We start from the raw sequence: 15,208 nt of genomic DNA, 5'->3' as shown, positions 1-15,208 counted from the left end.
TTATTCTGTTGTTCCCCAGCCTACAAAAGAAAGAGAAGCTGCTGGTTCTCTCAAACAGATCCCTCAAACACTGCAACAGAGCCACATCTTATTTTGTCACTTATGCAGCCTAGTGGTATCTGAACTTTAGTATCATTTTGAGTTGTAGAGTCTGGATTCTCTTCCTTGGAATCATTGATTAGGAAATGATGTATGAGAAGGGCTGCTTAAGAAGTAGCAGGAATCTGACATTCTTTTCTGGACCCTCAACAAGATCTGGAAGAATGATTATAGTCATGAAGAAAGAGAAAATTAAAGAATACGGACTTTGAGGTGGTTAACTGTCAAAAACTGCAGATGAACTGGGATGAGAAATGGCCTCCAATCCCAGAGACCACCAGAAACCTTAGCTTAGATCTTCTAGCTGTCCAGGCAGATAAGAGGAGAGTTTGGCCAGAAGAAAACTGAAGGAAACATCAGGAAGTCAAGTCCTGGGGAGAAGAAAAGTGTGGTTATCTAGGGGAGAGATAATCAAACAGGGAGTAGAGGCTTCTTGGAGAGGGTCAGAGATATCTGTATTAGCATATAGGGCTGACCGTTAAGAAACATAAGAGAAGTCTACAGAGTTCAGGTCTTTTCAGTGACCATCACGTACTGGGCTCTGCCAGGCCCCTGGGGCACAGAAGCAGGGGGTGTGCAGGGCAGTAGACTAGAGTCACAGTGTCCTGCTGCAGAAGGGCCAGGCAGATGTGGAGCTGGGAGAGCACCAGCTGGGCCCATGGGAGTCAGAGAGTAGTGGGCTGGGAGGGACAGCAGGAAGCAAGGGGAGAGGTAGGACCAGGGAGATGTCTGGACCCTTGAGGCTGGAGCAGAAGTCTTTGCCCTGAAGAAGAGCTTGTATCACTTGGCTGATGGTTTCTAAGACCTGGGGTCCCAGGGTGTAGCCTGAAAAATGAAGACTGTCCAGTATTTGAAATCTCAGACCAAGTAAAGTGACCTGAATGAGTGATCCTAGCACTCCAGTGTAGAGAGCTGTCGTCTTCCCTGAATACTTACCCGGGGGATGGAGAATTGGCTGGGTGGTCAGCCAGACCTGACTTGGGACCCTGGAGAAATCATTGAGTCTTTCGGTTTCTTGGGTAATGAATGCTAAGACTAGTTGCTACAGAGAAGTTGCTGATCTGCATTGGGTGGTCCCTATGCCCCAGGCAGAAATGTTTTCTAGCAAATTGTGTGTGTGTGTGTGTGTGTGTGTGTGTGTGTGTACACGCATATGTCTGTGGTTGAGTGTGGGTGTAGGTGTGGGTGTCCAGTGAGTGGCTGAGTGTATTTTGTGAATGTGCCGTGTGTGAGTGTGAGGATGGGTATGCGTGTGAGAGTGTGTGTGTGTGTGTGTGTGTGTGTGTACACGCATATGTCTGTGGTTGAGTGTGGGTGTAGGTGTGGGTGTCCAGTGAGTGGCTGAGTGTATTTTGTGAATGTGCCGTGTGTGAGTGTGAGGATGGGTATGCATGTGAGAGTGTGTGTGTGTGTGTGTGTGTGTGTGTGTTAGACTCCCACACAGAGGGTGGGGGAGAAGAAGCTGTGGGAAAGCACTTCCACCTTTGACACACTGGAGGATAGTGATGCCCACATGCTCCCTGTCCAAACTAGGAGTCTTCACAGCACCCTGACTCCAAGGTGGACTCTGTTTGTAGCAGGTCTGAAGCATCACTTCCCCAAGTGGCTTGGCTTTGAAAAAACAAAAGGAAAACAAACCCCAAACCATTAGGAGTCTCTCTTCATTTTCAGAATTATTTTTTGACTATTTGAAGCCTAATCTGCCTAACGTCTATAAGTTTTGAGTGTCCACAGATGGAATAAATTCTTCCTAATTCTCTGCAGTTCTCTTTCCAACCATAGACTTAACAAGGTTCTAACCCTTCAGAACATGAAGCATTTATTACAGCAACTGTTAGTCACTATTTTAAGTTTGATTTTTATTAGTCTAAAATTAGTGTTTCAGTGGCCCTCATTGGAAGGAAATTCTAAGAATCCTTGGGTAATCAACACATTGAAACTTTCTAGGTCACCCTGAAATCTGCCAAAAGAGGTGAATAAGGCAAAGCAGTGTGGGCACAATCCAAAATCAAGTTTCAGACTTTTACCTCCAATGGAAAGTCAAGCGATCTGTCTTTGGTTAGCCAGTGGCATTTCCATTTGTATCTGACACAGTACAGGGACCTGCTGTTTGAGGTGTGAGTGATGTCATCCACTCTTGCAGGAAAAGTCATAATTCAAACTTGGCAGATCAATGAAGGAGAAAATGATTTTAACCCGTATTTGATGTCTACACCTGTTTTGCTAATTACATTGTGTCTGTCAACATTTTGAAAAACATTTGAAACACTCTTTCAAGGCACCTTTTGATTTTGGCTTGTTAGAAAGTAATGGACATCATCTGAAAATGCCAGGGGAGTGCAGTCTACCCAGCTGGAGCCTCCAAAGGGTTACAGCTTTCTGATCCTTCAAACACTTTTCCCCACCCCCAGGCACCCTTGTTTGCACCCCCATATGTAAATAGAATCAGACCTGGACTTGGTGTTTGTAGAACATAAAGCTGGAGGCAGCTTGGGTGGCCTGGATGGTGGAGCCAGCACTGTGATTTGCATTCAGAGTTGGTTGAAGGCCACTTGGAATGACTGATCTCTCAACTGGCTGGTCCTTTGTGTTGCCTAAGCATCTAGGTGGCATACTGGAGAGAGTCTTGGACTTGCAATCAGGAAGACCTGAGTTCAAATTTGGATCCAGAAATTTTCCAGTGGTGGAACCTGAGCAAATTTCTGGATCCAAATTTGAACTCAGGTCTTCCTGATTGCAAGTCCAATATGATATGGTGCCATCCAATATAGACTCCCATCATCCTCACCATTACTACTCTGAAGGAAAAACTTGGAATCTTACTCATTTAAGGTGTCTTGCTTCAAGTCAAAGTGTGACGTGTAGGAAAATGTCAGAAATTTGTGATTATGGGCAGGTTTTTGCAATTTGGGCTATGTACCCTTATTGTCCACTAAAGATTGTGACCAGCCTCTGTTCTGTTAGTGAAGCAGTCTACAAAGAGTGCAACTGCATCTAAAATCCAGATAACTGGAAGTTTAAATTCTCCACCTCTTTGTGAACTCGCCATGTACTGTACCACAATATCCTTCACCTAAAATGTTAGGATGCCTGGCCTAAAATGGTGTTTTAGGATAAAATGTTAGTATAAACCTAAGATTGAAAAACATAGTAATAAATCTTTTGTCCTGGATTCATCATCAAATTTCTAAGGTATTATGACTGATCCATTGATCCTGTTTCTCAGGCTAATGTTATTTCTTTCTTTCTTTTTTTTTTAAGGGTGTATTGAGGATAAATCCAAAGAAATATCATGAGGCTTTCATTCCTTCCCCGGTAAGTTAAATAACTTAATGCTCATTATCACACTTAAACTCTTAGATATATACACTGATCTTGGTTAAATTATATGTGAATTCACAAAAGCCAAATTAGGAGTAAGAAGTAAAAACAGAAATGAGCTAAGTAAAATTGAGGATGGGCATGGTCTTGGAAACTCTCTACAATGCTGCCAGGCTCTAAGGCACACTTGCAGGGGAAGTCGGCACACTTGCTTCCTGGACTTCAGAGAGCAGCTGAACCCAGATGGAGGCCCACCAGTTAGTGTTACTGAACTCCCTTGGTTTATAGCTTAAGAGGATTTATGGTTTTTTCCAGTGAGTTAAGTTAATCTCTCCTAAACAAATATGCGATCTACTTTCGATGGATTCTATGATCTAATCTGTAAAGTTTGTCCAAAAATAACGTGAGACACCTTTTTAAAAAACAAAACAAAGCAAAAATGGGTCCAAGTTTCCCCTTTTTGCAGTTAGAAGAATTTGCTGGGTGTCTGTTTTGGATCATTGCACCCCTTCCTTACGTCAGTGACTCATGAACAAGGGAGGGCTGTTGCCATTTCAGGGGCTTGTGTTGGTCACGGTGAGCTGCATCTGGGAGAACTAACAATGTTGCTTTGGATATGACTTAATGGTACACATGGAAAAAGATGAGAGAGGCATCTTCCCAAGCCTTCACTTTCTGGGACCTCAACTCCCTTAGCTCTGATTTGAGGAGGGTCGACTGGATGATCTCTGAAGATTTGAAAATGCTAATTTTATTACTACTCTGTGCCTGGACCTTTAGATCTTTTTTCTTTGGAATAAGTAACAAAAGGGTACCACTTAGGATTGAAATTTATCAATTATGCTAAATTGCTTATGTAGGATAAACCAGTTAAGTGTTACCTTTAAATTCTGTCTAGTGCTCAGTGCATAGTATTATTATTATTATTATTATTATTGCTACTGCTATTTAAGAAACATTCTTAAGTCATCTTACTGAACATTATTTAACCCTTTGCCTTCTTTGCCTTCCAGAAGATAGGACCAAGTAGCAGTGTCAGCATAATGATTGTCTTAAGAGACACACACACACACACACACACACACACACACACACAGCTTCTAGGAATAGCAGATAATGATCTCATTGTCTTCTGCCCTGATCACCATATCCCTCATTGGTCTATTGATTGTTTTGCTTCAGTTCTTTTTGGCAAAGATATAGAGAAAACTAGAGAATGTCCTGAGAAGGATAGTGAAGAAGGTCATGGGCCTCTAGGTGATGGGAGGAACTAGACATGCTTTCTTTAAGAGATGGCCTGGGATTAGGGAGGGACCAGATGGGGTCTGATAGCTCTCACTTCATATTTTGAAGTCTTTCAGATAGAAGAGGTGCTAGACATGTTCTTTGGGGCCACAGAGAGTAAAGCAAAGGACTATGGCGGGGAGGGGCTCTTAGAGAAGCTAATAAAGGTTGGGAGTTGACTGCCTCAGGAGGTGAGAGGAGTCTTCAGGTAGAGGCTGAGTGACTAGTCGGTTACTAGGGAGTTGGGAGAGGGGGGCTTGCTTTTCTGGGTTTCTTGTACTAGATGGTCCTTCTCACTCTAAAATTCTTTTATTCTCTTGGCCTTGGCTGAAGAGTCAGAGAGTTTATTAGTTCAAAGGATTCTAGCTAGCAAGAAATCTCAGCAATCATTTCATCCAACCCAACACACCTTTCCTTCCTTTCTTTTTTCTTTCTAATCTCACTGTGAAAGAAGAATCAGAACAAAAGGAAAAAGCCATGAGAAGGAAAAAACAAATAATAGATTTTTAAAAATGAGAATAGTATAATTTGATCTGTATTCAGATTCCATCATATTTTTCCTCTGGATGTGAATGGCATTTTCCATGGCAAGAATTGTCTTTGATTGCCTTGCTGTTGAGAAGAACTAAGTTAGTTGATCATCACACAATGTTGCTGTTAAAGTGTACAGTGTTTTCCTGGGGAAGCCCCTCTTTAAGTGATAGTCTTAGAGAATGCCTTGGGTACAGGTGAGTGAAGGGACTTGTTCAGTTCCATGCAGCCAGGACCTGAACCCATATCTTTTTTTTTTTTAAGAAAGATTTCATTTATTTTGAGTTTTATAATTTTTCCCCTATTCTTGTTTCCCACCCCCCACCCCCACAGAAGGCATTCTGTTAGTCTTGACATTGTTCCTAATGGTATACATTGATCTAAGTTGAATGTGATGACAGAGAAATCATATCCTTAAGAAAAATAAAGTATAAGAGATAGCAAAATTACATAATAAGATAACAGTTTTCCCCCCCTAAATTGAAGGTCTTTGGCTTTTGTTCAAACTCCATAATTCTTTCTCTGGATACAGATGGTATTCTCCATCACAGATACCTCAGAATTTTCCCTGGTTATTGGCACTGTTGGCATGAGCAAGTCCATCAAGGTTGATCATCACCCCCATCTTGCTGGTTGGGTATACAATATTTTTCTGGTTCTGCTCATCATACTCAGCATCAGTTCATGCAAATCCTTCCAGGTTTCCCTGAATTCCTATCCCTCTTGGTTTCTAATAGAACAATAGTCCTGAACTCATATCTTGATGACTCTATGGCCAGCTCTCTACACATGATGCCTCTCTTCAATACCATATACCTTCTTCAGGAATTGTGATAGATGGTCATTCTGACCTTCATTGATGAGGGCTTCCCCATCTCTCACTACAGCCCTTTCTACTTGGGGACATCATTAGTGGTGCAAATGAAGCTTAGAGAGATAAAGGATTCTTGGCTCAATTTGAAGGCAGATGAAATTCTGTTTCATTCTGATAGTAACAATCCAAAGTACTTTCACAATCCCCTGAAAGGCTATTGATGGGTCAAAGACCTATAGTGCATCTCAACTCCTCAGTGTCGATGGGGCCACATTGATTAGTGGTTAGGATGTGATCCTGGAGAGATGGGTTGAATGCTCCCATAGCATTCTCAATGATAGTCATCAACCAGCTCCAGTCATTGTCCATAATATACCATGACAGTATGCAAGCATGACTTCCAGATAGCTCTTGAGCTTTCTCAGTTTTCACTAAAGTAAATGAAACAGGACTGTGTGCTTTTTCCTGTGCTTTTTATTATAATGTTTTTGGCAATGTCATCAGATACCTTCAGAAGGATGAAAATGGTATCAAGGCCAGTTACCACACTGACTGAAAATTATTTAATGTGAAAAGTCCACAAGCCAAGCCCAAAGTGGAGGGAGAGTTGGTGTGTGACTTTTGGCTGTACACCAAAGTACTGGTGCATTCTCTGCTGCTGCTGCTGCTACTTTTGACCTGCCAATGTAACACCAAGAAAACAGAACTTCTCCACTAGCCATATACTGTACCTGAACCATGACACCACTGGTTACTGCAAATGGAGACATTCTGAATGCTGTGGATCAGTTTACTTATTTTAGCAGTCTGTTTCCCAGGGTGATTGATGCTCATATTGCCAGAGCTAGCTCAGCATTTGGGAGACTCTAAAGGAAAGTGTGGGAGAAAAAAGGTATTAGACTGTGACCAAACTGAACATCTACAGAGCCATTATGCTGACTTCACTGCTATTTGCCTGTGAAACCTGGACAGTTCACCAGCGCCATGCCAAACTGAATTGCTTCCATTTGAATTGCCTTAGGAAGATTCTGAAGATCACCTGGCAGGAGAAGGCACCGGACACTGAAGTCCTTTCTCGAGCTAAACTGCCAAGCATTCAAGCTCTATTGCAGCTGGCCACATTGTTCAAATGCCAAACATACGTTTGGCATAAAGATTATTTTACGGAGAGAGACCTCACACAAGGCAAGTGCTCACACGGAGGTCAGTAGAAGTGATGCAAGGACACTCTCAAGGTCTCCCTGAAAAACCTTGAAATCAGTTGTGCAGCATGAGAGATGCAGGCCCAGGACTGCTCAACGTGGCGAGCCCTCACCAGAGAGGGTTCTGTGCTCTAGGAGCAAAGCAGAATTGCAATGGTGCCAAAGAAACTCTAGATCAATTTAGAGACCTCTCTACTCCAGATGTTCATGAGGACTATTTGTGCCCTATCTCTGTTGGAGCCTTTTGAGCTGATATTGGTCTGATTAGCCACTGTTGGACACACTGTACCTGACTACAATACAGTGCTATCATTTTGGTCCTCTTCCAGAATGAAGGACAGCAGTAATTTTTCTGAGGTTATAAGTCTTTGATGGGGAGTCCCCCTTCCAGCAGGAGCCCCAGGGACAGGTATAGCCTTAGCCTGCCCTGGTTACTGATTGTGAATAAGAACCAGAAAATAGCAGTGAAAGCCCTAGGTCCTCTGAAGCTTTCCTGTGGCCTCTCTGCCTTCAGTCTCTTCCCCTGCTGCCTCTGGACATGACGACACTGCCTCCATGTACATCTGTCTGATGAGCTGAAGATTAGCTGCAAAGGAAGAAAGGAGGGAAGGGCTCCATCTTAATCTTCCATCCTGGGAAAGTCATGTGGTCTGCATCTGCGGAAATACTGGAGGCTTCTCTAGGAAAGGCATTTTATGGACAATTTGTCCACTTGTGGCCTGGAGGACTTGGGTGGACCTTTGTTTGCTTGTTTACTTTTTGTGGTTTCCTAAATAGTATGTAAAGGCCTAGAGGAAAGAAATGTAGGAGGCTGTTGAATGGTGGTTAGTCTTGCAGCCATCAGCCACTGGAGGCCAGGAATACCCACATGTATATTAGAGAGCAGCCTTTTGGGCATCACTAGGGTCAGTCACTTCTAAATGAGACTTTGGCCACTTTGAGAGGATGTAAAAATGGCAGCAGGCTTCTTGCAAAATTCTCTTCTGAGGAAACTGGTAGCATTTCTGATATGAGTGAGTCACCCTAGCGAAAGTATGACAATGGATTCCAGAACTGTGCTTGCAAGAGATCTTGATCTTTGTATTTCCTTCTCCATCATGACCTGGCCAGTCTTCCGAGGCCAAAGATGAGGTAAAGGCAAGACTAAAACAAGTATATTCAGATAATCCAGAAAGAGATTGTGGAGATCAGGGTTAGGCCTTCAAATCACTATGGCCTTAGGACAAGGATCAGACAAGCCTTGAGGACTTAAAGGATACTAGTAGCCTTATTTGTTAAAGGTTGGGGTTGGATCAACCTCTGATGTCCTTGATAGCACTAAAATCGAATTATTTTCTTATTGTACCATGTTTAAGGATCTCCCCCATTTATTTGGAAAGGCAAAAATGAAGCCTCAAGTTCTCAGAGCTCTAGAAGCAGTTATATGAGCCAAAACTGCCTTAGCTGTTGGATTAAAGTGTCCACACAAGCTGAGCTCTATGAATGAATTATCAGGTATAAAAGAGACATTTCTCTTTGTTTCAAATTTGGCAGGCCACCTTGACTTAGCTAATGTGCGTCACTCCAGCTTTTGCTGGCATTAGGAGATTTGAATTTTCTACTGAAAAAATCCAAAATACATTGGATAGATCAGATGAATGGATGTGCCAACTTCCATCTGGCTCACAATAAGGACAGCCCTTAAGGGAAGTAGAGAAATAGGATAAAATAAAATGACTTTCAAATGCCCTAGGATAAAGTCTTATTACTGAGATAACCTTGGTTTAGTTTTTTTTTTAAACCTGGTTGGTTTTATTTTGGGGATGAAAAGAGAAAGGGAAAAATAGGGCCATCTGTAAGAATCTGACCTTTTAAAGAGCACAACTTCTATTCTGAATTACATTTGTCCAAGAGGCTTTGCAATTTTTCTGCATCTTGTCATGGGAGGCAACCTTGGTGCAGCTGTTGAGTTTGTTGCTCGCCTGGAGGGAGTCATTTTCCTGATAGACGATGTTCTGACTTTCATGGCATATCTGTGTTGAACCTCCATTTTTCTTGGTATCTAGGCAGACTGCCACAACTTCCCCTTTACTATGTCTAAGATCATTTCTTTCCTTTCCCACAGGGGATGGGTACAGTAGTATCATTGTTTGTCCTAGAACATTGGAGAGCAAGCCTTTGGGGATGCCTAGGCTGAGGTATCAGCACTTGGGGGGTGGGGTTGGTCCCTTAAAGATAATGGCATCAGTCTGAGACTTCAGACCAGCCTGGGGAAGTAACTGCCTAAGGAACGCATGGAGGTCCGATTGGTACAGAACTCTCTAGCTCCAAAGTAATGGGCTTTCCTCCTTGGGTTGTAATTAAGAAGACTGAATCTTAATCTTTAATATGTGTCCCATAATTCCACAGTTTGATGCTTTTTAAGCAAGTTGTTCTGAAATTGAAAAAGCATCTTCAAGGCATCTGGCAGGAGCCAAGCAGGGCCAGCAGCCCCTCCATGGTCTGTCTTGTGCTCATGACCCTGCTGGGCTTTGTAGGATGAGAGTATCTCCTCATCTCAGTTAAGTGAGCTGTCTTTGTGAGCTTGTAGCTGCTTAGAAAGGAGGCCTTTTCGTGCAAATAGACAGGTTGGCATGTGACCTCCCAGACACCTACATCTGGTGAGAGCAAAACCAAAGCTCCCTTGATGACCTTGAGGCACGCTTCAGTGCCTTATATCTTTCTGCTTCCACTGGGACAGACCATATTTTTCTAAGAAGACTGTCTCTGAGGTCATCTTGGAGTCCTTTGGGGTTTCTGTCACTAGCCCAGCAGCCACTCAGCACTGACAGGGTGGGGTTGGGGTTGGGGTTTGGCTGAGGCGCACTCAGCAGCTGCTAGTCTCTCTCTCTAGCCAGCCTTGAAGGATAAAGCTCAGGCTGTCAGAGGTCTCCTGAGAGGGTGCACTTGGGGAGGGTGGAAGGACCTTTCTGTGGTCTAGGGATGGGGGTCCTGGTGCTTAGGGTTGTGAGAGTGCCTTGGCCACCTCTCCTGTTCCTCCACAGAGAAGCCTTATTAATTAAGCTGCTTGGGGATTATTGGCAGTATGGTACAGATTGGGGCACAGAGAATGGGAGACAAGGAACGGTTTACTCCAAATTTTCTGACTGGGTTATATTGGAACTTGGTTTGAAGTGAGGTCTCCTGATGCCAAATCTTGCACTTGTTCTCCTCTTCCAGAGACTATTCTCCTCTTGGGAAGACCCTTTCTTAGAGCCTTTCCCTATTGCTAGATGAGACATGTTAAAGCATATAGGGATGGTGGTTACCAAACAGTCTGTCAGAAGCCCTGCTGATTGGGAGCTGACACCTCTGTCTTAAGGCATTTTTATTTTGTTTGTTAAGTTTGTTTCCTAACTCCTTTAAATCTGCATCTGGTACCACTGGGGATCAGCGAAGGATCTCAAGGGCCTTTGGTTAATGCTTCAGGGTGCAAGCACCCTGACTTGTAACTCCCACAACTTCTTATATCTTCAGGTACCTGAAGAGGAAGACTCCTATATGTGTTAGAAAGCAGCAGTTGGTCCACTTTGCTTCCAGCAACCCCCTTTCCCTGGCCCATTTTCCCCTAGATGTAAGTGCTGCTTGCTGCTGCCCAGAATAGTGGGCCAAGAAACTGGGTTTCCTGCCCAGGAAGTGTCCCTGTGTTGAGGGGGCTCTTCAGAACTCTGAGCCCTGGAGGCAGCATAGGCATCTCATTTCTAAGGCAGCTAGAGGAGTTAAGGGGTTAGCCTTTTGTGGTTGTTTTTTCAGGGGGGGTCTCTCATTGGTAGATGTGACCAGTATCACCACATCCCCAGGATGATGGGATGTAAGAACCTCGAAGATTGTGTGAAGGCCTTGATATTGGCAGAGGCTCTGAGAGCCCCAGGTGGGCTGGATGCCCTCTCTTTGAGGCTCTCCAGGATAAGAGTTGGAACACATGCCTTAATGGTCGTCTCTGTGAAAGACTTGGGGTCACTGTTTGGTTTTCTTGGGAGTGGGGCGGTGGGGAGGGGTTTTGTCTTTTATTTGCCAAGGTTTTTAATCCTCTTACATTCTCTCTAGATGTTCTTTTGTGTCTTTTCTGGAATACTGTAGCCATGTCTTGGAAAAAGTAGCATGTCCTGTTTGGGTATAAAAACTCCACAAAAAGTCTAGCCCTGACTAGAAAGCAGGTCTTGGCTGCCCATTTGTAGAGGTCCTCTGTGTTCTCTGCCTTGTCTGTTTGGATTCTTCCAGGCAAGCTCGTTCTCCATTCAATCTGATATTTGTACCAAGGAGCTGACTTGACCTAGGGCCATGGAAAATCTGTATGAGCCACAGCTTTGATCTGGGAAGACAACTTTCAACTGTGTTTGTGCTTCCTTTCACAGGATGGGAACAGAGACATCTTTATCGATGGAGTTGTTGCTCGGAACAGAGCTTTGAATGGTGATGTGGTGGCTGTGGAACTGCTGCCCAAGGATCGGTGGAAGGTTAGTTCAGTTTCCCTCTTGTTCCCAGGCTCTCTGGAGCCTCCTTGGGTGAGAGAGATGGGCAGGTTAAATGAACCTGAGCCCTGGCCCTCCTGCTGGGGTATCTCTGGCAATTTGGGGCTTGAGGATTCCCCTGCTGCTTCAGCTTCTTCACTTCCTTGTCTTGCCTGTCCACGAGAGAGACAAGGAACCTGTGGAGAGCAGATCTCACTCTGTAGGGTCTGAGCTCACAGCCCGGATCTCAGGATGGAAGGCAGTGCTGGGGAATGGACTTCCATGGCCTGCCCACTGGGGAGGGAGGGAGATGGGACAGTGAGAAGTGTCAGCAGTTCTCTAAGCCTCTCGGGTGCTTTGTGGGGGGCTCAGCCACATGAGGGTAGAGAATTTCCTCCTTGGGAATTCCTGACATCTGTGAGATCCTGTTGAGTAACAAAGGAGAGGGCTCTAAGGTTTGCAAAGTGATTTTCCTCACAGCATCCTTGTGAATTAGGGAGTAGGAGAATTGTTGATCCCATTTAACATATGGAAAAACTAGGACTCAGAGAGGATCAGTGACTTGTGTCATGTCCAGCTGGTATCTGACGAAGGATGCAAAGTGGCTCCAACTGACTGCGGGGGCCTTTGACATGGTTCCTCATCTTTTTCTTGAAAATGAGGACTTGAGTTCACAGTTGGCCAACAGGGTCTCTTCTAGCTCTGGACCCTTGATCCTTTCAACCCTTGTTGGCTTCTGCTTTGAGTTTGTTCATTTATGAAAAGGTGTCCACCTGTTTTGTGACCTTCTGATTCTGTTCCTCACCCACTTCACTGAAGAGGTCATTTAGCGCCTTGTCAGTTTGGGCGGGAGAAAGATGAGACCATACTGTGGCAGTGTTGGCATATCAGAGCTGGGGGGGGGGGTGGTTTCCCCTTCAGTGTGCTTGCATGGGTTGTGGTGTTGGACGGGCCCACACAGGGGAGGGCCCTGAGCAGATACATCTCTACCTGAGGTTGCCTATCCCTTAAAAGACAGTCAGGGAAGAGGCATCTCACCAGCTCTGAGGTGTGAAGCCTTGTTGGGAGCTATTGGGACAGAAAGTGTCCGGATGGACAGCTGCGCCACAGCCTGGCCATTCTTAGGCTCTTTTGGATTTATCCTCTGCAGCCCCCAAGCACCCACTCTGAGCATTGACCTGGATGGAACTGAAGGAACCTGACTTGAACCAAGTATTTCTTGAGATTAGACTGAGCTTATGTTGTCCTTAAGGAGACCTTGTAGAAGTGGTAAAACATGGCCCCCGCCCAACAGTCTCATTGGGAAGATGAGACATTAGCTAATTCTGAGCACTTGGAAGGCCCTTCTTTCTCCAGGGAGCCCCCTAGCTTCCCCCACCTTGCTGCCCCAACTCACTACCCCCGCTAACTGTGCCCCCTAGCTGTGTCCCCTCGTTGTTCCACCTCGCTACCTCACTAGCTGCTTCACCTAGCTGCCCCCCAACTGCCCTGCCTTGCTGCCCCCCTAGCTGTCCCTCCTGGCTCAACACCCAGCTGCCCCCCAACTGTTTCCCCCCAGCTACCCCCCAACTACCTACTTTGCTGCATTTTTCAAACTGTCAGGTCTTAATGAGTTTTGCTGTGGTATTAGTTGATGCCTCTAGATTCAAAAGTCATATGCACTCAATTTGCCTTTAGATATGATGCTGTGTTTCTTGTTTATGTCTTATATTTCTTCCTGATTTGAATATCACTTTGTCTGATCTAATTAATTAGTGCCATGCTTAGTTTTCTTGATTTCAGTATAGCATGGTAACAGAAATCTTACAAGAACTGTTTCAGGAAGATAGTGTTTTATTGAATTCTATTTTATTTTATTTTCACTTATTTATTTTTAGGGTTTTTTTTGCAAGGCTAATGGGGTTAAGTGGTTTGCCCAAGGCCACACAGCTAGGTCATTGTTAAGTGTCTGAGACCGGGTTTGAACTCAGATACTCTTGACTCCAAGACTGGTGCTCTATCTACTGCACCACCTAGCCACGCCCTGAATTTTATTTTTTATTCTATTCTAGAAGCTTTTTTCTCTATGTTATAGCCTGTTCCACCAATAACATCATTCTTATTAGATTTACCCTTTTTTTGTTCAATTTTCACTTTGTGTGTATGTGTGTATGTATGTGTGTATACAACTTACATTCATGGTGTAGCAGACAGAACATAGCTAGGGTACCCAGGTTTGAATCCATGTGCTGTTTCTTCATGACCTCTGTGACTTTTGAAAAGATTCCAGGCCTCCCTGGGCCTCATTTGTCTCATCTGTAGACTGGAGGGGTCGGTGTAAGTGGCCTTGTAGATCCTTTACTACTTTCACTCTCTAATTTAATGCGAGTCAGCCACCTTTGGGATGCTGTTAACACTGTCACTCTCTTTAACACTAGAATCCACACCCTCTGCTTTTTTTGTCTAGGACAGGAGTTTCACCTCAGCATTGTTGCCCCTTCTTTTTTTTCACATTATTTGAAAAGAAATTTACTGATTGATTTTGTTTTGACATAATAGGTACTTAGGAAATACTGAAAGAAAACTCTAACAGTACTTTCTTGAGAAAATGGTTTATCGATGAATCTGGAACAAACATTGACAATGTTATTGATTGGCTTCTGCCACCTCTCCCCAAGCATTTCCTTTGCCTTTGGTGTATGTAGCCAGCATAGACATTGTCCTTGTGGCTCTGCTTTCTCTGATAGTTCTTTTGACTCTTCCCATGTTTCTATGAAATCTTGTTAATTCATTATTCCGTTCATAAACTATCATTTGTTCTGCTGTTCTGCAGTTGTTGGGCCCAGGTACGGTTCCAGCTAATGTTCCTGGAAGCTTTTGGGCCATTTGAGGCTTAGTGCCAGCAGTGGGACCTTGGTGCCAAAGGGCAGGAGCGAGTTCATTGCTTCACTGTTGTAGACTTCCACATTGTTGTTCATAGCAGTCATACAAATTCCCACATAATAGTAGCAGAGAAGGCTCACTAGCTTCTTGAAGGCTCTTTTTTCCTCATCTTTTCCATCAACTTGGCTAGGCTATTTTAATTAGGTTTCTCTCATTATTAAAGAGTCTGGATTGCTTTCAGTTAGTTATCAATGGTCTGTGTCGCTTCTGAAAACTTAACTTGTATTTGTGTCAGTTCCCCTAAAGATTGCATAAGAAATGTTTAATGCATTTCTCTTGAACCTTCAGATTTTCCACTGAATCTAGCTATTGATTTTATTTGTGCAAAGGCTTTTAAATTCTAAATTAATCCATAAGCATTTATTAAGTGGTTATTCTGTTCTAATGGAATGGTAGAACCATCTCCAAGGAGGTTGCCAGGGAGTTCAGAGCTGGCTGGGTGTAGGAAGTCATCAGTAGCTGACTGAGAACATGTGAGCTCTCCAAGAAGCTTTACAGAGGCTTGGCCTGAGGCCTGAGCCCTTGAAAAAGGCCTGCCGTGGTGGTGAGAGGCAGAAGGGGCCCTG

The 15,208-nt window shown here is 44.0% G+C and overlaps 1 protein-coding gene across 6 annotated transcripts in view; it reads left to right on the top strand.

The window, feature by feature from the left end:
• Positions 1-15,208, top strand: part of DIS3L2 (DIS3 like 3'-5' exoribonuclease 2) — a 348,067-nt gene that overhangs the window by 52,138 nt on the left and 280,721 nt on the right. For all 6 annotated transcript variants that reach the window (XM_074189654.1, XM_074189656.1, XM_074189658.1 and 3 more), the window contains 2 exons: positions 3,361-3,414; positions 11,625-11,726. In XM_074189654.1, the coding sequence (XP_074045755.1) occupies positions 3,361-3,414; positions 11,625-11,726 (156 nt within the window). The remainder of the gene's footprint in view (positions 1-3,360; positions 3,415-11,624; positions 11,727-15,208) is intronic.

This window comes from Macrotis lagotis, chromosome 5 (assembly GCF_037893015.1).
Source record: "Macrotis lagotis isolate mMagLag1 chromosome 5, bilby.v1.9.chrom.fasta, whole genome shotgun sequence".
Classification (NCBI taxonomy): domain Eukaryota; kingdom Metazoa; phylum Chordata; class Mammalia; order Peramelemorphia; family Peramelidae; genus Macrotis; species Macrotis lagotis.
Note: the sequence above shows the minus strand (reverse complement) of the source record. Positions and strands in the feature narration are given on the sequence as shown.